Source organism: Pocillopora verrucosa, chromosome 9 (genome assembly GCF_036669915.1).
Source record: "Pocillopora verrucosa isolate sample1 chromosome 9, ASM3666991v2, whole genome shotgun sequence".
Classification (NCBI taxonomy): Eukaryota; Metazoa; Cnidaria; class Anthozoa; order Scleractinia; family Pocilloporidae; genus Pocillopora; species Pocillopora verrucosa.
Genome location: NC_089320.1, coordinates 13,485,436 through 13,507,207, shown reverse-complemented (window position 1 = coordinate 13,507,207; position 21,772 = coordinate 13,485,436). Strand labels below are relative to the sequence as shown.

The window sequence follows — 21,772 nt, the reverse complement described above, 5'->3', positions numbered from 1 at the left end:
TGCTGTAAAGTTTATTGTTCTACTTAATTGACTTCCTTAGAGCTTATGCCCTGTTGATAACCAGGAGTCACAGTACATATTGTGAAAGTTTTCTTATAGGGTTTAGAGATATGCAGAGACATATCAATTAGCCTTTTTCATGGCTACCACGGCTAATGACCACTCTTCAAGTACACAAATCAATATACTCACCTCTTAGGTGACGGTAATTCAGCATACTCGGTATCAATAAAGACTTCGCAAAGGGCTGCAAATAACTGGTATGAAGCTAAACTTTCGTCTGGTGATAAGGCGGTACGGAAAGGAATAATCTATGATCAAAAATAAATTGTAATAAACGCCTCTCTTAGACTCGCCAAAACTGAAAACATGATTCAACTAATTTGCCACGTGGCACTCTACGCCGTTTTTGTTTATCGGAAGTGATATCATTTCTTTGTTCATTTAAACACGAAAATTCTGCAAGTGTTCTCAGAGCGCCGTGGACCCTTACTTATTTTGTCTCGTCACATATTTACTGCATCAAAAGGCAAAGAGTAACCATGCATCTTTTCGTCCTTATTGTCGCTTTCGGCATCGCTTTCACCCATGGCTACGGTTATCCCAAAACGGCTAAAGGCCTTAATTTTATCGGTGTTGGGTATGACATCCTGAGAGGAAATCCGGACGGTGATCTGTCAAAAGGCGGAATTGACCCAGAACTGAAAATTACCAGAAAAATACTGAAGTTGACGTGGAGCGACGGAAAACTTTCTGTTAATAAGAAGTACAAGGTGCCAGATCAGGTTGTTTTTGCTGATCGCGACTCTAGTGCAAAAGAAACCGTGCAAGAAGTTTTTTCTGGAACCAAATCCTACCAAGGCAAACTCAAGACTGGGGTAAAAGTCGACGGTGAGTAGATGAGATTAAGAGAGTATGTGTTATTGCTTAAGATTATATCCAGTTTGTAAGGAAGATCGACTTTCAAAAGGAACTTTATGTGTGTATATATATAAATCTTGATTATAGTCTATCCTTGCGGTATAGTGCTAGATGCGTTCGTAGAGCGTGGTATATCTGAAGGTTGGACAAATCAATAAGACATAACTTTTCTGTGACTGAGTTTCACGCTTGCGCGAACATCAGACAGATTTTGCGATTCCACACTCAACTATTCCTAATCCAAGAGTCCCTGTTCCAATAGAGAGGGACAATAATTCGAACTAAGACTATAGCCTGGTTACTAAGTCAGTTCACATCACGGAAAATTTTATTCACCTGTGAGTAATTCCGTTGAAACATTTCATATATCTTTGTATATTCTCTCGGTAGGTGGCGTGAACTATGTATTATGGAATCTTGCATTCAGCCTCAGTACAAGTAAGAACAAAAATTATTGATTAGTTTTGCTTACAGCTAACCTGGTTATCACCCTTTCTCTTCTTTCATGAGCGAGGTTTCGTGGAAATCTTAAGGCAAAAATGAAAAATGTAAATGAAAAAAAGTCCAAAAAAAATTTACAGGTTACATATTTCAAAAGGGAAATCACACCTGATACCGGTTCATAAAATCACCAATTGCACGCTATCCTTTCTGCAAAATTCTCAAGTCACATTTCAATTTTGGCCTCATAACCATTACAATTTCCACAAATCTGATTGATGCAATAGCTACTTAATTTTTTACAAATTATTCTGTAGAGTTGTAATCGAACAGTGTAATCGGACAGTGGAACATAACTGGACTGTTAAAGCAGTCAATGATATGAAGTCCACTCAATCAAATCCAGAACTGATCAAAGTAACCATAATAACATTCAACCACTTCCCAACAAAATTGGGGAATTTCCAAAAATGGAGGAATTTTTACCTTAAAAGACAAAGTCTCTATCGGAGATGTTTTTTTCAAGGTCAGTTTTGACTCATTTCCATGGTTTTCTCTGGAAACTTTTAATGATTATGATTTAATGGTTACAGCTGGGCTTTGTGTCTTCCAATTCTGTGTGTAATCATACTCTTAATTAACAAATCAGACTCCCACTGTACAGTCATCCAACTTTATTATCACACGTATAATTATGGACAGAATTGGACTCCACTCAGTCCTATTATCATTAAACTAATCACACATCATGTGAAAACCAGGGTGGAAAGGAACCATCATAAACACCATGACAAAAATTAAGAGTTCTTGTTAGGAGGAGTTCCTCTTGGATGGCACGCTTACCAACAAATAAACAGAGTGGCTGACTGACCAACTGCCTGATTGGATGACAGATTGACTGATAGCGTGACTGACTAACTGACTGACAACTGTCTAACTAACTTATTGAATGGTTGGCTGGCTAAGTGGTTGGCTGAATGATAGCTAGCTAGTTGGCTTGAAGGCTGGATAGTTGACTGATTGATTGCTGGCTGGCTTGGTGGTTGGCTGAATGATGGCTGACTGGATGGCTGGAAGGCAGGATAGATGGATGACTGCTATGTTGATTGTTGAGAATTCTATGATGGACTGATTGATTGTTTGATTCATTCATTCATTCATTTTTTTCTTCTTTTGCCCTTAATTATTGCAGTGTATCAGAAGGTTTCTTACCAGACATTTCGTGCAAAAAACATATTTTACCAAGAGAAAGCTGTACATAATCTTGGAAAAGCATGATACCAACTGAATCTTGTTAAATGGAAACATTTCACCATCACCAATGAATTTGCTGCTTCTGTCTGTAACTTACCACAATCATACAACCGGATGGCTTATCACAGATTCATAAAGAATTGGGGAACGGTGGGTTTCTAAATTAATTTAATTGTTACCTCATTAACTTTTAATTTGAATGGGTTTAGCCTGGTTTTGTTTGGCTATGTTTTAACCCAGTGCGTCAATGAACTATATGTGTTAACTTGCATAATTTTTGAGGAATCTATGTATGGTGTATCCTCAAATTGCAAAATATATGAGTTGTCCTTTCTTTTTTGAACTTCTTGACAATGTATAATTACATTAATTTGATTTAAGTTGTATAGTGGTCTCTAACTAGCCTCAGAGCTTTTTGCCACATCTTTGCATTTGACTAGAGTTGATGTTTACAATACATTGATCAGATTTTTTACTTAATTTCATATTTTTTTGTCTTTTTGTTTTACATATTATAAAACTATCCTTTTTTTCTGCTAATAATGGGGCTTAGTTTCTAAAGAAACTATGGTACTGTGTCGGTGGGAGAGTATCATCAGCTTTGAAACTTTTTACAAAGGCTAATTTACCAAATTACATTAATTTTTTTTAAGCCCCACTCCCCCCTCCTCCCTTATGGGGGATTTGTAGGAATCTTTGGTTTTGTTAGTAAATAGTCTTACCATTTCACTATACACATCCAACCAGGAAACTGATTGGTTTTAATAAAGTGGATATTCCGAGGTGCATGTATGTTTCTGAAATTTTGGTTAAATTATACTCATGATAAACTCATCTTGATAAATTTCCAAACAAAATAATGTCAATCAAAAGTTATATATAATTTTTTTGGATACCAAGAGGAAATTTTCCCTTAATACATATCAAGTTGACCTTCTCTACCCGATGAACATGCACTAGCACCCAGTCCTCTTGGATATCAAATGTGGGTTGTTTCACAGCCACGCATGAAAACTTAATTTTTCGTAATGATAGTGCTAATAGAAATGATAATTGTGATGATATTGATTATAGTTCAAGGTTCCCATTAAGACCCTTTTAATTACACTAGAGCATGTTTTGTCTCAGAATTCAAATGGAATAAACAGTACATGTAGTTTAGTTATGAATTTAGCAATGAAACATTTTGATTGTCGCAGGGAAAGCAAAGCCATAAACTATATGTAGGTAACTCAGAGACGTTAAGATAATTTTCATTTTTATCTCAAAGAACTTGCCTGTAGAATAATTTAAGCTAAACTACAGTCTGGAGAGCGTTATGTATCTTTTTGTATGAATTTTATTATTTTTCTTACAGCATATTGTCAGCGAGGTGGAACTTGGAACCAAGAAGATTGAACGCTACAAGAGTTCGTATGTCGATTTCTTCAAGTACGCCATGAAAAATGTGAGTATCAATAAGTTTCTGCGCTCATTGAAATTAATTATTACGTGTGCAACAACGTGCACAGTAAAATTCCAGGCACGTCAACTGATGTGGAATAGATTTTGTTGCTCGGCGTTCGACTGCCCTTGAGGCAAAGTCACATTTTCCTTTGGTTCCAACTCCTAAATGAGTGCTAACTTACCGTTATGATTTAAAGAGCCATTCTGATAACAATAATTAATTAGCCAACAACCTGGTTTTGGCCCATAGAAGCTCCTTGGAACATTTAAAGTTGAGCTGTGTGCCGATAACTCAACTGAAATTTGAAATCATCAAGGTTTTATTTTTTAATGGACTTATTTGATTCCATGATGCCTTTTAACGACAATTCACATTGGCTCTGTAAAAAATACCCATGGTGTGAAAATTTACCGGTGAATCGTTACAGACTACAGCGAAATCGAAATAAAAACATGAAAACCGGCTCCCGCGTGATATAAATGTTATTGAAGCACTTTTCCACATCGAGTTTTGTATGTTTTTTGCTCTGACTTTTTTTTCCCTTAGGTGAAAACCGCGGTGTCTGTGTCTGGCAGGTTCTTTGGGTTTAGTAGCTATCTCTCCGTTAACTTTAAAAGGTTCACAGCATCCATGAAAACTGGCCTTTCATTTGGAAGTGAAAAAGTTGAGTTTCGGTGTGGTACACGATACAAGCCTGAGCCCATTGGATTGAAGTTGATTTCCATTGACCGGGCATTTGACGACAGCTTCTTCAAGGCACTCAGTAAGAAATACCAATGTCAGAATTTGGCACGACGGAGGAGGAACGTGAAAAGGATTTTGAAAGAATACCCAGGCTTAGAAGGAGCTAAAACGTATCCTCGAGGTATCATCACGTATACATAGATACTAGAAACGTTCGTGTTACTTTTGTAACGTTAACAATCAGGTAATAGCTATTTTGATGTATTTTTGAATGATATTCGTAAAGATCCTCATTAACCCTCTTCGTCATCTTCTGATGATTGGGATCTAATTTTTCCTGGCCGATGCCTATGCTTATGAAATAAATCTGATCTTGAGCTTTCAAAATTCCAAAAGAATCTTGGTGTAGCCAAAAGAAACCTGGTGTAGTTTTCGAGATAGATAGGTCTGAAATCTGAAAAGTGCTGACGTAGTATTTTGAAAGATTTTCGAACACATAATCATATGGTGATATGAAAAGCTTTCAACTGCATGACTAATATTGACTGAACAATCCACTGCTCGATAATTTTGACTAAAAACATAAACTTGAGCTGGAAGGAATTTTGTAGCCAACAAGAAATTAATCGTGTTCTGAACAGGCTTAAACCTCTTTATTTTGAAAACATTGACGTTTTTTTGCTCTACTGTTTTGAGCAATTTAAGAATCATTGAACTTACTTCCTAAATTTTTCTTAAAATTTTCTTTTGTTGACTGAAAAGTCATGTTCAAAAGACTTTTTCTCTCTTTTTTCCAAATATATCATTAAGAAAGCACAAATTTTTTAGCTTCGGTGAAGAAACATTATCTTGGGTAGCAACGTCATTAATTCTTAAGTGCGTATTCCCTCGGCTAAAATAGCGTGCAACTCTGTAACTATGTTAAAGAGTTGTCGCATCATAAGGTTTCTTGGAATTTTGTTAGATCCTAAAGTCCGCATTCCTCTAACTTGGCCACTGGGCAAATATGGACTTCCTATGGCAAAATCAGGATGTCCAAACGGAGGTTTTTGGGAAACGGGCTGGCGATACCACGACACTGAAGATAAAGACCCAAGCAATTATTGGTCAAACCCCTACCATTTGGCGGGACATGTTGGCAAAAGTAACATGGAGCAAAAGTTCTGTATGAAGATAAAGCCTCGAACATCCAGATATAATATGCCATGGCCTGAAGGAAAATACTGCATCTTCAAAAAAGAAAATTGCCCCGCAGGTTAGTTCAGAAAGTCCTTTTTTTAATGAAAATATTAAAAAATTTTGGACTTTTCTTATTGTTTTATGGTGAACATGGCGAAGTTTCTTTGCTCACGAGCCGTATAAATTATGTGACATGCTTATCTTTTATAATTCGGTCAACAAAAATTTCGATATCCGTTATCCGTGATTCGTCACTTTTTCCGTCGTAATCCGTGCCTCATATCCTCCGGTACGAGTCTTTCCAAAAACACAACCATCTCCGGCCGTTACATGTATTTCCATTCCTTGAGTTTTAGATCTTAAACCAATCGATCACATGACCTACCCCTAAGAAAGAAAAAAACATTGACCTCAACCAGTATTTTTCGCTCTTTGAAGTATTTTTCCTGCACCTTATTCGACGGTTTAACAAATAATAAGCGAGGATATTTACGGATTATTTCCGTTTATTTTATAGATTGAACCATCGAGTAAGGGTTTTATTCCGCTTTTATTTCACTTTCTTGGCATCCAGTTTTACGAATGCTTCTTACGGCTTTACCTTAGCAACGTATTGATCGCGTAAGACGGAAACAATGAAAATGATACCATTTTTTATAAGTGTTTCTATTACCAACAAAAATATCTGTTACGCTTAAAAGGTCATTCGTCGCTTAAAATTTCAGTCGTTGCTGAAAAAGACATGCCGAAAAACCTGTAGAAGTCAGAGGTTGAAGCGTTCAGTGCGGCCATTTTTTTGCTCCGCTTTCCGCCCGTGTTTTTCCCCTTTTCTGCAACGTAATATCGTCGCATACTTTTCGCACTCCGTTGCCTTGTTGTGTTCAACTGAAGTAATTGTGAAATGATAAATTATAGTTGTCGTACCTCGCATCTTCCCTCAAATAAATAATTCAATTCAAGCGTAATGCTGCGCTAACTATTTGTTGCACAGATTTCGAGGAGGCATACGTTCGTTGGGATGATGAAGATGACAATAACAATAACAAAGAGGTGGCACGCTTCCGAAAGGGTATTATAACGGTAACACTCGCATCGAATATTGCTGCCGTACGGATGGAGATGCCACAGAAGCCATTCGCCTCCCAACTGGCTCACCGTTTGTGCTGATAAAGGCTAACACCCACCTCTGTCAGGAAGTGGATGGAATGACACATAGATCAGAGTACTTTGCCTGGGACACCGAGGATAAAGATCCGCAAGCCAACATTCACGGACCGATCAATGCTGAGTTGGTGCAAACCGTAATATAAAAGTTCACTACTGTTATTACACTTAACCCAGTACAAGGGCCCCACGCACAACCGCAGACCTATCTGATGCCTCAAGAAGATTTCGCCTTGCTTTTAGACATTAGAAGCGAACAAGAAAAATAAAGGGAAAGTAAATTGTTAACTAGCGTCAGTGTACGTTTGTGAGATCAGAAATTAAAGTTAACATGGTGGTGGGTCTTACTGATTTGATGCCTCAATATTCATGGTGATGCTGCAACTTTTGGAGCACGCACAGCTTAAATCGGACGCAGTTGTATTCAAGTTCGCCTTTCTCAATGGCCAAGAACCCTACGACCAATGGTGTTATAGTTAGATCTTGATTTTTAAAAGTTTTGAACTTCAGGCTGGCCTGCAAACTACGTTTTACAGGCGTATTTTCGCCTTACTCACATAAAATTATGTTGAAACCTTTAATGAAGTGTTCACCAAGGTGTCAACAGTTTGAAGTAACTTAATGTGACAAAATTGTTTAACTCCATCCCAGTGAAGGAATTACTTTGCACTGCCATTTGGGACTTTATATGGTAAAACTGCTACAGATAGCTACAGCAATCTATGACTATGGACACGCAATGATCAAGCGCTAAGCCGGAATGCGCTGGACTCCGGCTCGGTAAATCTGGGTTAGGGATCGTTTTGTCATTTTATTATTTGAGCACTTCCCTCCCGCAGTACCTCTCCCCATAAGGACTTTACCTTGAACTGGCAGGATCACCCGACCAAGCAGTGGGAGATAGAATGCGATGCAATAGCACCCCATCTAGGTGGAGAAGCATCACTTCGAGATAAAGAGACTGGAATAAGCTCTGACAGGGTGGGTTTTCTGGGTCTGGCGCTGAGCCATTTTATGCATCACTATCGAGGGGAGCAAAGTCCTTTTCAAGTTTGTCACTTACGGTGTTAACCTTCACATCCTAACATCAGTATGCATATTCTCCATACTGTTCTCTCTACATTTCCTTTCTGAGCTGCTGACATGGAGAATTTGTTTAATATTCAAGAGTTTTTTTAGTTGGTGATCATTTCCTTTATTCTCGTGACCTTAATGTTTGATGCGGGGGTGATATTGTAAGGAGAAATACGTCGCCATCCCTAACCGTTTTTATGTTTATGTCCATGCGCCAAAGTGATTTAAAATATCGGGATTTTCTCTTTGTATCGGACACAGGTGACATAAAAAAATGAAGGCAAGAAACTATTTCTGTAACACTATCAATGTTCTCAATCAGCAGAACGGTCAGTATCCAAAGGGGTCGTTACACAGAGCAATAAATTTCACCTTTTAATTTCACGTTACAACGAACAGCGAAGTCTCACAAATCAGCATGTCTTCCTTCGTCTCGCACGTGGGGAAAATGCGCCCGCGATACAACTAAGCGGTAAATTCGCGAAAATCACCTAGACAACTAGTTAATCATTGAACGGCTAAATAATTACAATTTTTTTATTCTTAACAATCAAGGTAAACAACAAAGGTTACACAGTAAGCTAATGATGGCTAATTTATTTCCAAACACCCCCTTCTCCTAACTAACGGAACAGTGATTATCAATCACCAGGGGGAGGTCAGAGGAATTAGCTACATAATACTACAGAGCATTAGGAGTTTATTATTGTATATTATTATTGTGACACAACCATAAGCCTCACTTCCGGTTCTATGATAATTGCTATCTTGATATCCCCTAACTTTACAATGCGTTCTCAGCTCAACATCTATCCAAGTAGTTGTATAAAACGAACTTGTCATAACATTCTCGATGAGGATCAGCAGAATAATCGCGACCCGACTCATTATAACGTTTTTTTCCTTTGCCCCCGAAAGCTATAATTTAAATAAACTGAGATTAAATGGGACCAAAAATTAAAAATTAATATTAATTTGGTTGCGGCAAAGTACCATATGGTCTACATTTCCCTTAAGTTGTAGAGAGCGGTTGTTCATCGCAACCGCGTTCAACCGAGAACTAAACATACTTTTTGGGGTATTTTCTTCTAGCCGATTTTCCATTTCAAAAATATTTGCAATATTCCAAAAGTTCTTCCAACACACAGCCCTCTCGACAGCACTCTTCTACAAGGTCGAAGTTCCTTTTAGTCACCTGCTGTGAAGTGAGAAATCCGTCAGCTCTTTGCTTGTCCAGGATTACTTTGCTGTCTCTTGGTTTTACTGAAGGAAAACAAAGTAGGACTTGATGGAAAATAATAGTTATATATTTTGATATCGAATTAATGAAATTGTTTCTGGGCATTTATAGATAAGGAAGTTTTAAAGTGATCGCTTATGCTGGTTACGGGATCGCTTGCTATCAACAAGCAAGATGGACTGGGTACACGCTTTGTTTTTGTTATGTGAATAATTTTCCCACCAACGACCCGGTCCGTCGTCACTGAGCATTCTCCTTTGCCCTGCTCTCCAAGAAAATTCCTGGAGTTCGTAGGCGTGAGAGTCTTATTTTGGTGAGTTTTTTTGGTGAGACTGTTCGTTACCCATGAAAACCACCAGTGTGCGATAAATAACTACCCAGTGGTAAATGATGAATGATCCATAAACACATTTTTTCAGTATCTTTCGTTACTTCACTTCATGTGAACCATTCGCAGTTTATGACACCAGTCTTTAAAGTAGCTGTAGACTTATGAAACAAAATACCGTACCATTTCTTTTCCTTCGCAATCTGCAGAACCTAACTAAAGCTGTTGTGAGTTGAACGCCGCAAATATGAAAGGAGACCTGCTTTCCGGAAATCTCGTCAATTTTACGGCAGCGATCAGGTGGTGAAAGCGGGGTACAAGGAAAGAAAGACGCCTCGATTTGTAACGACGTGGTTAGCATCCATATTATAAATACGAAGCTTATCCAGTTTATCTGCAATTGTGGAAAAAGAAGACAAAATGCTCAGTGTCCATTAATAGCTTCACCTCTTATAGTCTTAGGAGCTGGCTAAGAAGCTTGCGGACTCCGGGTAAAACAAAAGTTAGACTCCGACAAGCTTACCCAGGCCCCTCTCAAGTGAGGAGAAATAGAAAGAGGAGAAAGATCATAGCTTAATCGAAGCTCCGCGAGGAAAGAGAAATAATAACTAAAGGGAAAAGTTGCTAACTTCGATGTCGGCAAAATGACTAATTGGACAGAGGAAAATCATTCAAACCTTGTTAAGCAATTAAACGAGCGGAAAGGCTCTCACTTCGTAGTTTTACAAAGATGAACAACTCTAGAAAAACTTTTCTCATTGAAAACGATGTCGTCCCTGGTAAATTAGGTCCTTGCCTTAAGTGAGTAGACATTTGACTGATTAAAGAGCAATAAAACCTTTTAAATTTCTCACCTTGTAGCTCATCTCGCTTGGTTCGTGTCCACAAGTGTAAGCACCAGTTCTTACTATGATGTGAAATAGTTTTATAGATTACTCACTTTTATCCTCATGGAGGTATATGATCAACAAATATTCTCTCCACACATGGTCAATACATTTTGCGGGACAACAACAGACAGGCATCAGCAAAAACAAAATTCTTCCAATCAGTCAATCATTCTTAGATAATCACATGCGCTGCACAAAGAGAAACTGTTTCGATCTTTTGTGTTCTATAGCGTAAAAAAGTTATTTCTGTTAAAAATGATTCCGTTATTAATTGAGGCCGCGGAATCCTTTTTCGTCACATATTATACGCCCGTAAACACCTTCCTCGTAATGTTTTGCAAAATCTTAATCCAAGAGCAGTATAGGTATCGATGTAATATCAATATGTGATATTACTGCGATTTATTTTTAGCTCTTAATGTTTTTGCGTTGTTCTGTATGGCAAAACAAATCCTATGTCAGGCATGATGAGCCTTCCAAGTATTTTCAAGCTTTGTGAGATGTGTGCATGAAAATACGACCAAAACATGTATCTAACGGTTTTGGCGCTTGTCGATTCTAACTGATGGCGAGTTGATGTTGCTTTGCAAGATTAGAAAACTTCAAATTCCCGATCGAGAAGCCATTTTGGCACATGACCCTAAGTGATAAGCAGATCCTCAGATTTTCAAGTGTGATTAACTAGAGATCTTCTTCTCACTGGGAATAGTGCGCTAATTGCAAGTTTTCCTGTTGGAATTTAATCCAGGCTGTTCTAATCGTCTCTCATTTAACTTACCCTTGCCAATTTTCGCTTTTCATGTGTTTCTCTTAAGGTTTTCCTTGATGTTTAAAACATCATTGCGATATCACAACTAACTTTCTGTCTAGTTAGTTCGCTCTGACGAAGTCTGAAATAGCACGAGATTTAAACCTGCTTAAACTAGAGCATCGAGTTAATGATCAAACATTGCACTTACAAAGGAAACCTCACAACTTGTTTTTGATTTTTTGAAATAAATAAAAAAGTTATGAAGCGAGCGCATACAAGAAATTCCATCTTGATGCGTGAAAAAAAATATTACAAGAAAAAACGATTATTAAAAAAGTAAATTCAGTTAACGATGTTGCTCAAACTTCTAATTCAATCGATATAACTAATTGTAAAACAATTATATCGTTAATTTTCCCTCAGGCATCTTTTTTCTTTTAGTTCCCAAACCGTTTTACGACAAACGTCTCCTGCGCGCGCAATTCGCGATCTTTTTGTCGCTTTTATTAATATTCATCGCTTTCCGTGGGCCTGAGAAAATATATTGGAGTTTAGATACCGATTTTATGCCCTCTTTTATATACTGGTGCATTCATTTAAGCTGAGTCACGAATTGCGCAAAACAAAACAAGTGTGCGTAGCTAGCGGTTTCCTTAGGCGTTCGAAAGAACTGAGAATGCCATGCATTCCTTGCCACTCCTCTTTGAGCTCCGCCACATGAAGAAACTCTCACAGAACAGCCGTGTACGCAAGCCAAATGCATCAAGAAAAATATTATTACACTCTCAAATAATTTCTTGCTTTACAATATAGATGGTACTCCAAAAATTATTTTAATCCTCTAAATGTGAATTACACAGTCGAAATATTTGTCAGTATAGTTATAATCCAGCAAAACGTTATCGGCTGAGGGTGTTATTTTGATACGATGCTATTTACAAGGAAAGGGAGGGCAACTAGTGGGGGGAATTCCTAATCAGATATCGGGAGGTTTTGAACGTCAATAATCCAGTGATATGACATTTCCTGAGTCGACCTGCGGTTGAAGATTCAGGAGTCAGCAAGAAAATTCCCTTTAAACCATATCACTCAGTCTTGAAAGAAAACTTATCGAGATTTTGAGACTCTTCAAGAGATAAATTGACATTGCGAGACCAGCGTTACTTGCCGAAAATTCCACGCAATCTGTTGTTTTTAAGAAGTGTTACTAGTCAACCTTGATATTGATACGCAAATGTAAATCAGCGTGTTATTCTTTTCACAATCAATGATTACTTTTTTATCAACATAACAACGAAAAGCTGTTCCCAACATCTTGAACAACGTAACATAGACCAAGGAAAGGTAATTTACTCTCGGCGATACTGGGGCAAAGAAAGACCGGTGATAAGCAAAATTTCCGTTTATTTTATATGTTAAACCATCGAATAAGGGTTTTTTATTCCGCTTTTATTTCATTTTCTAGGCCTCCAGTTTTAAGAATGCTTCTTACGGCTTTGCCTCAACAACGTATTGAACGCGTAAGACGGAAACAATGAAAATGATACCATTTCTATAAGTGTTTTTTATTACCAACAAAAATATCTGTTACGCTTAAAAGTCCAGTCGTTGCTTAAAAGTGCAAGCCGAAAAACCTGAAAGACATCAAAGGTTGAAGCATCCAGCGCGGCCATTTTTTTGCTCCACTTTCCGCCCGTGTTTTTCCCTATTCTGCAATATAATACCGTCGCATACTTTTCGCACTCCGTTGCCCTGTTGTGTTCAACTGACGTAATTGTGAAATGATAAATTATAGTTCGCGTACCTCACATCTTCCCTCAGATAAATTATTCAATTTAAGCGTGATGCTGCGCTAAATATTTGTTGCACAGATTTCGAGGAGGCATACGTTCGTTGGGATGATGAAGATAACAATAACAATAACAAAAGAGGTGGCACGCTTCCGAAAGGTTATTACGACCATAACACTCGCATCGAATATTGCTGCCGTACGGATGGAGATGCCACAGAAGCCATTCACCTCCCAATTGGCTCACCGTTTGTGCTGATAAAGGCTAACACCCAAATCTGTCAGAAAATGGATGGAATGACACATAAACCAGAGTACTTTGCCTGGGACAGCGAGGATAAAGATCCGCAAGCCAACATTCACGGACCGATCAATGTTGAGTTGGGTTCAAACCGTAAAATAAAAGTTCACTATTGTTATTACACTTAACTTAGTACAAGGGCCCCACGCACGACCGCAGACGTAACTGATGCCTTAAGAAGATTGCGCCTTGTTTTTAGACCTTCGAAGCGAACAAGAAAAATAAAGGGAAAGTAAATTGTAAACTAGCGTCAGTGTACGTTTTTGAGATCAGGATTAAAGCTAACATGGTGGTGGGTCTTACTGATTTGATGCCTCAATATTCTTGGTAATGCTGCAACTTTTGGAGCACGCATAGATTAAATCGGACGCAGTTGTACTCATGGACGCTTTTCGCAATGGTGCGTTGCGGTCAAGAACCCTACGACCAATGGTGTTATAGCTAGATCTTGATTTTCAAAAGTTAAAACTTCAGGCAAGCGTTTTACAAGCGTATTTTCGCCTTAGTCACCAAAAATTCTGTTGAAACCTTTAATGAAGTGTTCACCGAGGTTTCAACAATTAGAAGTAACCTAATGTGACAAAATTGTTTAACTCGATCCAAGTGAAAGAATTGCTTTGCACTGCCATTTGGGACCTTATTTGGTGAAACTGCTACAGATAACTACTATGGCTATGGACACGCAATGATCAAGCGCTAAGCCGGAATGCGCTGGACTCCGGCTCGGTAAATCTGGATTAGGGGTCGTTTTGTTATTTTCTTAAGTAAGCACTTCCCTCCCGCAGTACCTCTCCCCATAAGGACTTTACCTTGAACTGGCAGGATCACCTCACCAAGAGCTGGGAGGTAAAGTGCGATGCAATAGCACCCCATCCCGGTGGAGAAATATCACTTCATGATAAAGAGACTGGAATAAGCTCTGACAGGGTGGGTTTTCTGGGTCTGGGGTTGAGCCATTTTATGCATCACTATCGAGGGGAGCAAAGTCCTTTTCAAGTTTGTCACTTACGGTGTTAACCCTTCACATCCTAACATCAGTATGCATATTCTCCATAACGTTCTTTCTACGTTTCCTTTCTGAGCTGCTAACATGAAGAATTTGTTTACTATTCAAGAGTTTTTTTAGTTGGTGATCATTTCCTTTATTCTCGTCACCTTAATGTTTGATGCGGGGTGATATTGTAAGGAGAAATACGTCGCCATCCCTAACCGTTCTCATGTTTATAGGGATTTGTCCACGCGCTAAAATGATTTAAAATATCTGGATTTTCTCTTTCTATCGGACACAGGTGACATAAAAAAATTATTATTTTTGACGACTGAGTCTGCGAATAAGGCAGAAATAAATATTTTGTTGGCACGAGATACGACAAGGCCTGGGCCTAAGGCCCGAGCATCATGGGTAATGATGCTCTGGCTATATAAAGGGGAGTATTGCACGTGATGTCCACCTAGGCCTCCGAACAAAACCGTCCACCTCTGGCTGATGACAAATTTAGTGATCTTTTTCTGGTCTTTCCTTCTCGCTGTCGCCATGTCGATCGAGAAAGAAGACATGGAAGCACTAATCAAGGCTACCAATGACAACTTTCTCGCTTCTTTCAACGGCCTCTTAGAGCAGACCGTTTCTCAGATCAAACGGTCGAACGAAGACTCGGCGGAAAGCCAGATGAAGGAGATCAAGCGCCTCAAATTCAACGAGTCGCATAAATTTAAGAAAAAAGCAAACGAGGATCAATTCAAGTTTAACCAGAAACTGAGCGAGACGCTTGACAGCGCCAAGTCCGCCGCCGAAAATTCACAGCTCGAGAAGGTCAAAACCAGCTTAGAAGAAGGTGAGACACTAATTTCTGAGCGGCAGAAACACATTCTACTGACAGACAAGTCAGATTACGGATGGGCTACGGTCGATGAATATAAAAAGCACAGTTTGGCAGATGACTCGGATGATGAGAAGCGGATATTCAAGGCTAAATCGCGCGCTCGTACTTTTGTCAACGCATTAAAAGAAGAAGAAATCTTCGGCGCCGGCAGAGTCTACCGTTTCAAGTCAACCGCGGCTTATTCCCGCACTTGTGCCTGGTTTTTCGCCTCGACCCAAACCCGGGACATGTTTTGCGTGTGGTAAATCTGGCCACTGGCGCGCATCCTGTCCCACAATGGCCCAGCAAAATACATCAATAAACTGACTAGACGACCGCCATAACTCAGGTGTAGTTCTTTCCTCAGTTAATATTGAAGCTAGTAGTTTGCCTTCGCAATCAGAATTAGGCAGTGCCATTGACTCGGATCCTAGCGTTGCCGCTTGTGCTGATTCTTTCCTGTTAGATTCCTTAAAAGATTCAGACTCTCTTGCAGTTGATTTGTCTTATCCATCTGTACGTGGAAGACTTGGAGAATTTGTGGATTTTTGCCGTACTTTGGAAGTTTCGCAATTCGTCCTGAATGTTATTATGCAGGGTTACAAAATTCCCTTCTTCCAACTTCCAACACCTTTTGCTAAGAGAAACAATACTTCTGCTCGTGAGAATAGTGATTTTGTTTCGCAAACTGTCAACAATTTACTTCGTTTGGACCTAATTGAAGAACTTGCTTGTAAGCCCCATATCATCAACCCGCGTTCAGTTTCTACCCGTATTTCGGGAAGGCAAAGGCTCATTTTGGATCTTCGACATGTCAACCAGTTTATATACAAGCAGAAGTTTAAATGCGAAGATCTGCTTAAGTTAACAGTTTAGTCGTCCATTCAGATTTACTCAAGTCTGGATTTGTTCCTAATGAGGTAAAGTCCCTTTGGGAGCCTGTCCAGGTTATCACCTGGTTGGGTGTGGTTCTCGACACTACAGATGGGACTATAAAAGCAACCGACGAACGCATTGAAAAGTTAAACGCTGGCCTTGTTGAGCTGGTGTCTTGTCAACCTCCCCAGAAAGTGCACGTGAAAAGAGTCGCTACCGTAACGGGTCAAATAACTTCCCTCTCTCCCTGTGTGGGTTATGTTGCCCGTATTATGACTAGATTTCTTTTCTCGGTCGTGAATTCGGCGCGCTCTTGGGAAAGCGAAGTTTTCTCTCAGACGACTCTCTTTCAGAAATCAGTTTCTGGAAGAACAACATGGTATTCCTCAATAGCAAGGTTTGTAGGTCGGTCCAGTCCCAGTCAAGGTCACCTTTTCAGATGCTTCCAATTCGGCTTCTGGTGCTTTCGTAAAGAACTCGAATTTAGTATTTCATCAGAACTGGTCTCCTGTAGAGCGTGCCCAAAGTTCCACATGAAGAACTCAAAGCTGTTTGCCTCGCCTTGGAAGCTTTCGCGAGTCATTTTCTGGTGTTGAGGTTATTTGGTTCCGATAACCAGAACGTCGAATCTATTCTTCAAAACGGTTGACACCGTTGACAGATTTGCTTGTTCCTATAATGCTAAGGTACCAAGATTTAACACCAGATTTTTTCAGACTGGCTGTGCTGCAGTAGATGCATTCTCCCAAGATTGGAGGCACGATAATAATTGAATTTGTCCTCCAGTGTGCCTATTAATTAGAGTGGTAAAGGAAATGGAACTGTGTAAGGCGAGAGGGAACGGTTATCCTTCCCTTGTGGAAGTCCTCTTGCTTCTGGACTGTATTTTGTAGAGACGGTGTACACTGGAACAGTTTCGTAATTGACTGAGTGTTTTCACCGAAGTTCCCAGGTCGGGAAAGCCCGAAACTCGCTTTTCGGCTTCAGAACTTTGATGTTATAGCCCTTCGAATCGATTTTCCCCGCCCCAGATCTCCCTGCGCTTACGCAGGCTCCTGTAAGAAGTTCAGTAAAGACTGTGATCGTTGTAATTAGCCCCACAGGCGTTTGTATTTACCGCGGAAGTTTTTTCTTCTGGGTGCAAATGCGATTTTGTTTCAGTCAATCCCAGCGTAATTCCTCTAAGTTATTTGTACTTAGGTTCTGGATTGTTTGACCCTTAATCAGGCCTGAAGTGACTTAAGTCATAGTATTGCTCGTCAATATCGTGTTATGACACGAGTTTGTGTCAAGAATTTATTCAGAATTGTTTGAAATTAAAGGAACCCATTCGTGGTCCATTTTACAAATTCCAGTTGTCTGTGTATTCTCTGTTGGAGTTTGATTATTCCCAGTTATTCTATTTTTGTTTATCTATTTATTTAATTATTTTTTGTAGGATTGTACTCCTCACTTTACCTTATTATACTCTCGTTTCGAAATTTTCATTCTGGATTTTGGGAATCCCGGGACGGACCCCTTGTCGACTTGCTTGAGGGACTGAAAGATCGACTGAAGACGACTGTCTTCCAAAGCAAATGGAACCGTTGTAGTAAACAACTGTGCTCTCCGCAGATGGAAGCAGTTTGCAAACGATAATTATAAGTTAAACGGGAAAGCCTTTCTCGCTAGCCCTTTTTCATGTGGCTTTGTATTTACAACATCTTATAGAGAAAACCCACTCTCCTGGCGCGGTCGATTCTGCTTTCTATGACTTAAAATGGGCCCATGACCTGGCAGGAATCCCCTCCCCAACTGATGATCCAATTGTTGAAGCTCTGAGGACGGCGTCCAAAAGAGTTCTTGGTACAAGCGTCCTTAGGCGTAAAGAACCTATTTCGGCCACTTCAATCCACGACATTATTAACAAATCAGACCTAGACAATCCTGTAGAGTTGCGTAATGTTACCATGTATGTTTTATCTTTTGCCGGTTTCTTTAGGTTTGACGATGTGCCTAGAATTAGAAGAAGTGATATTTCCTTTAAAAAAGGCTTCATGGTTATTAAGGTTTTGAAAAGCAAGAATGACCAGCTCCGTAAAGGCGACGAAGTCGTTATCTCACAATTGTCTGGTTTTGCATTCCCCGTTGAGTTGCTTAAGAGGTATTTAGCTATGTTTAAGGTACCACCTGATTCGAAAGACGTTATTTTCAAGCTCATTTCTAAAGGGAAGGGCTCTTGTAAGCTTGTTGCCCCCGATAAGCCAATTAGTTACTCTACTTTTAGAAGGCCTTTTCGCAAGGACCTGCAAAGCCTCGGAGTTGAACCGTCCAAGTTTGGTTTGCATTCTCTACGATCTGGGGGAGCTGCTATGGCAGCAAATAATGGAGTAAACGACTGGGTTTTCCAACGACATGGTCGTTGGAAATCGGTACAAGCCAACTGACACATATATAGACGATAATCTTGAACAAAGACTCGAAGTATCGCGATTTCTTGGGCTCTGATGGCGTTTTCTTGTTCTTTTTAGTGGTATAATATCACCTAGTCTCGTGCGTCTTGCCCAACTCTTTGTCAGTCTATATATGCCTCGGGTTGGTTCTCGGTAGGAAGAGGAATTTGGGGGATCACATGGTTTTCAGGGGAAGGAATGGATCAGTTGTTTCTAACAGAGTATAAAGAGGGGACTTTTGACTGTAAATGAGGGAGATCATTAGCCACAGAATACTACAGAGCATTAGGGGTTTATTATTGTGTATTATTATTGCGACACAACCAAAAGCCTCCGGTTCCTCCCTTCTCCCTCCCTCCCTCCCCCTCTCTCTCTCTCCCCCCCCCCCCCTGCCGGAGAAAATTATCGCAAGTAAATGAGAAAATTGCAGGTCATATCGCGGGAGTAAATGGATCACCGATCAGTAGATCGTCACTTCCAGTCCAATGATAATTGCTATCTTGATATCCCTTAATTTTACAATGTGTTCTCAGCTCAACATCTATCCAAGTAGTTGTATAAAACAAACTTGCCATAACATTCTCGATGAGGATCAGCAAAATTCTTGCGACCCGACTCATTATAACGTTTTTTTCCTTTGCCCCCGAAAGCTATAATTTAAACGGATTGATATGAAATAGGACCAATATCTGTGTCTATGTAACAATTAATATTAATTTGGTTGTGGCAAAGTACCATATGGTCTACATTTCCTGTAAGTTGAAGAGAGCGGTTGTTCATCGCAATCGTTTATCGCAGTCGTGTTCAACCGAGAACTAAACATACTTTTTGAGGTATTTTCTTCTGGCCGATTTTCCATTTTAAAATTATGGTTTGCAATATTCTAAAATTTCTTCCCATACACAGCCCTCTTGACAGCACTCCTCCACAACGTTGAAGCTCCTTTTAGTCACGTGATGTGAAGTGAGAAATCCATCAGCTCTTTGCTTGTCCAGGATTACTTTGCTGTCTCTTGGTTTTACTGAAAGAAAAACAAAGTAGCACTTGATGAAAAATAAAAGTTTTGTATTTTGATATGGAATTAATGAAATTGTTTCGGGGCATTTACAGGTAGGGAAGTTTTAAAATGATCGCTTATGCTGGTTACGAGATTGCTTGCTATCAATAGAGTTCGTAGGCGTGAGAGTTTTATTTTGGTGAGTTTCTTGGGACTTCAAGAATCGACGTGGGGGGCGAGAACGAATAGGAACAAGGATGGTTGACAACGAACAACGCATTTTGTCCCTCCCCACCCCCCCCCCCACCCATTAAACTCTGTCAAAAATTAGAGATGACTGTTCGTTCCGGCATGAAAACCACCAGTGTGCGATAAATAACTACCCAGAGATAGATGATGAATGATCCATTAATATATTTTTTCAGTATCTTTCGTTACTTCTTTCAGTCCTGGATGCACCTCACTTCATGTGAACCATTCGCTGTTTGTGACACCAATCTTTAAAGTAGCTGTAGACTTATGAAATAAAATACCGTACCACTTCTTTTCCTTCGCATCCATCTGCATGCCACTTCATAGGCTGTTTTGAGTTGATCGCCGCAAATATGAAAGGAGATCTGCCTTCTGGGAACCTCGTTAATTTTGCAGCTACTGGGTGGTGAAAGCGGGTTACAAGGAACGAAATACGCCTCGATTTGTAACGACGTGGTTAGCATCCATATTATCAACACGAAGCTTATCCAGTTTATCTACAATTGTGGAAAAAGAAGACAAAATGCTCAGTATATATTAATAGCTTCACCTCTTAATAAAAAAAGCCCCTGTTTGGCGCCAATCCGCTGGCTAAGGAGCTTGCGGACTCCGAGTGAAACAAAAGGTAGACTCCGACAAGCTTACCCAGGCCCCTCTTAGGTGAGGAGAAATAAGAAAGATCATAACTAAAGCGAGACTCCGCGAGGAAAGAGAAAATCATGGCTACAGGGAAAAGTTCCTAACTTCGATGTCGGCAAAATGACTAATTGGACCGACGAAAATCATTCAAACCTTGTTAAGCAATTAAAACGAATGGAAAGGCTCTCACTTCATAGTTTTACAAAGATGAACAACTCTCGAAAAACTTTTCTCGTTGAAAACGATATCGTCCCTGGTAAATTAGGTCCTTGCCTTAAGTGAGTAGACATTTGACTGATTAAAGAGCAATAAAACCTTTCAAATTTCTCACCTTGTAGTTCATCTCGCTTGGTTCGTGTCCACAAGTGTAAGCACCAGTTCTTACTATGATGTGAAATAGTCTGTAATATCGATTACTCGCTTTTATCCTCATGGTAGTGCATGATCAACATATGTTCTCTCCACACGTGGTCAATACATTTACCGGATACAACACTACTGACATACATCAGTAAAAACAAGGATCTCTCAATCAGTCAATCATTCTAAGATAATCACATGCGCTGCACAAAGAGAAACTATTTCGATCTTTTGTGTTCTATAGCGTGAAAAAGTTATTTCTGTAAAAAAAATGATTCCGTTATTAATTGAGACCGCGGAATCTTTTTTCGTCAAATATTACATGCACGTAAATACCTTCCTCGTAATGCTTTGCAAAATCTTAATCCAAGAGCGGTATAGGTATCGATATAATATCAATATGTGATATTACTGCAATTTATTTTTAGCACTTAATGTTTTTGCGTTATTCTGTTTGGCGAAACAAATCCTACGTCAGACATAATGAGCCTTTCAAGTATTTTCAAGATTTGTGAGATGTTTGCATGAAAAAACGACCAAAACATTTATCTAACGATTTTGGCTCTTGTTGATTCTAACTGATGGCGAGTTGATGTTGCTTTGCAAGATTAGAAAACTTCAAATTCCTTGAATTTCGGAAAGCATGATTGAAACTCAAAGCAGTCAAATATTTTTTATCTTACATCCGGCCCTCGGTAATGTGTTCGCCTCCCATTTCTTGGGCAAGTCACTTTGCTCAAACACCCACCGTTCTCCACCTAGGAGTAATGGTAAGTGAGTACCAGCGAACCAGCAGACCATCAAGAAGGAGAGGTACCGCTCAAACATGCTACAGATAACACGATACCTTCCCGAACGAGAAGCCATTTTGGCACATGATCTGACTTACCT

At 39.5% G+C, this 21,772-nt stretch overlaps 1 protein-coding gene and 2 pseudogenes across 1 annotated transcript; 2 read left to right on the top strand and 1 right to left on the bottom strand.

Annotated features, from left to right (window-relative positions):
* The first annotated feature begins 542 nt into the window (after positions 1–542).
* LOC131775380 (uncharacterized) lies at positions 543–13,707 on the top strand (annotated as a pseudogene).
* Positions 13,708–14,997: 1,290 nt separating this feature from the next.
* Positions 14,998–15,652, top strand: LOC131775329 (uncharacterized; annotated as a pseudogene).
* A 3,829-nt stretch (positions 15,653–19,481) lies between these two features.
* Positions 19,482–21,011, bottom strand: LOC131775407 (uncharacterized). Its single transcript, XM_059091509.2, has 3 exons — positions 20,853–21,011; positions 20,169–20,379; positions 19,482–19,654 (listed from the first exon to the last, which is right to left on the bottom strand). Exons 1-3 carry the CDS (start codon positions 20,952–20,954, stop codon positions 19,500–19,502), a joined length of 468 nt encoding a protein of 155 aa, XP_058947492.2. The 5' UTR covers positions 20,955–21,011; the 3' UTR covers positions 19,482–19,499.
* Between the last annotated feature and the right edge of the window lie 761 nt (positions 21,012–21,772).

Coding starts and splice junctions, on each gene's coding strand:
- LOC131775407 (XM_059091509.2), bottom strand. CDS start 20,954: ATGAGGATAAAAGCGAGTAATCGATATTACAGACTATTTCACATCATA. Junction 20,380..20,852: donor CAAGCGAGATGAACTACAAG/GTGAGAAATTTG, acceptor CCACAATTGTAG/ATAAACTGGATAAGCTTCGT. Junction 19,655..20,168: donor GATGCGAAGGAAAAGAAGTG/GTACGGTATTTT, acceptor TTTTTCTTTCAG/TAAAACCAAGAGACAGCAAA.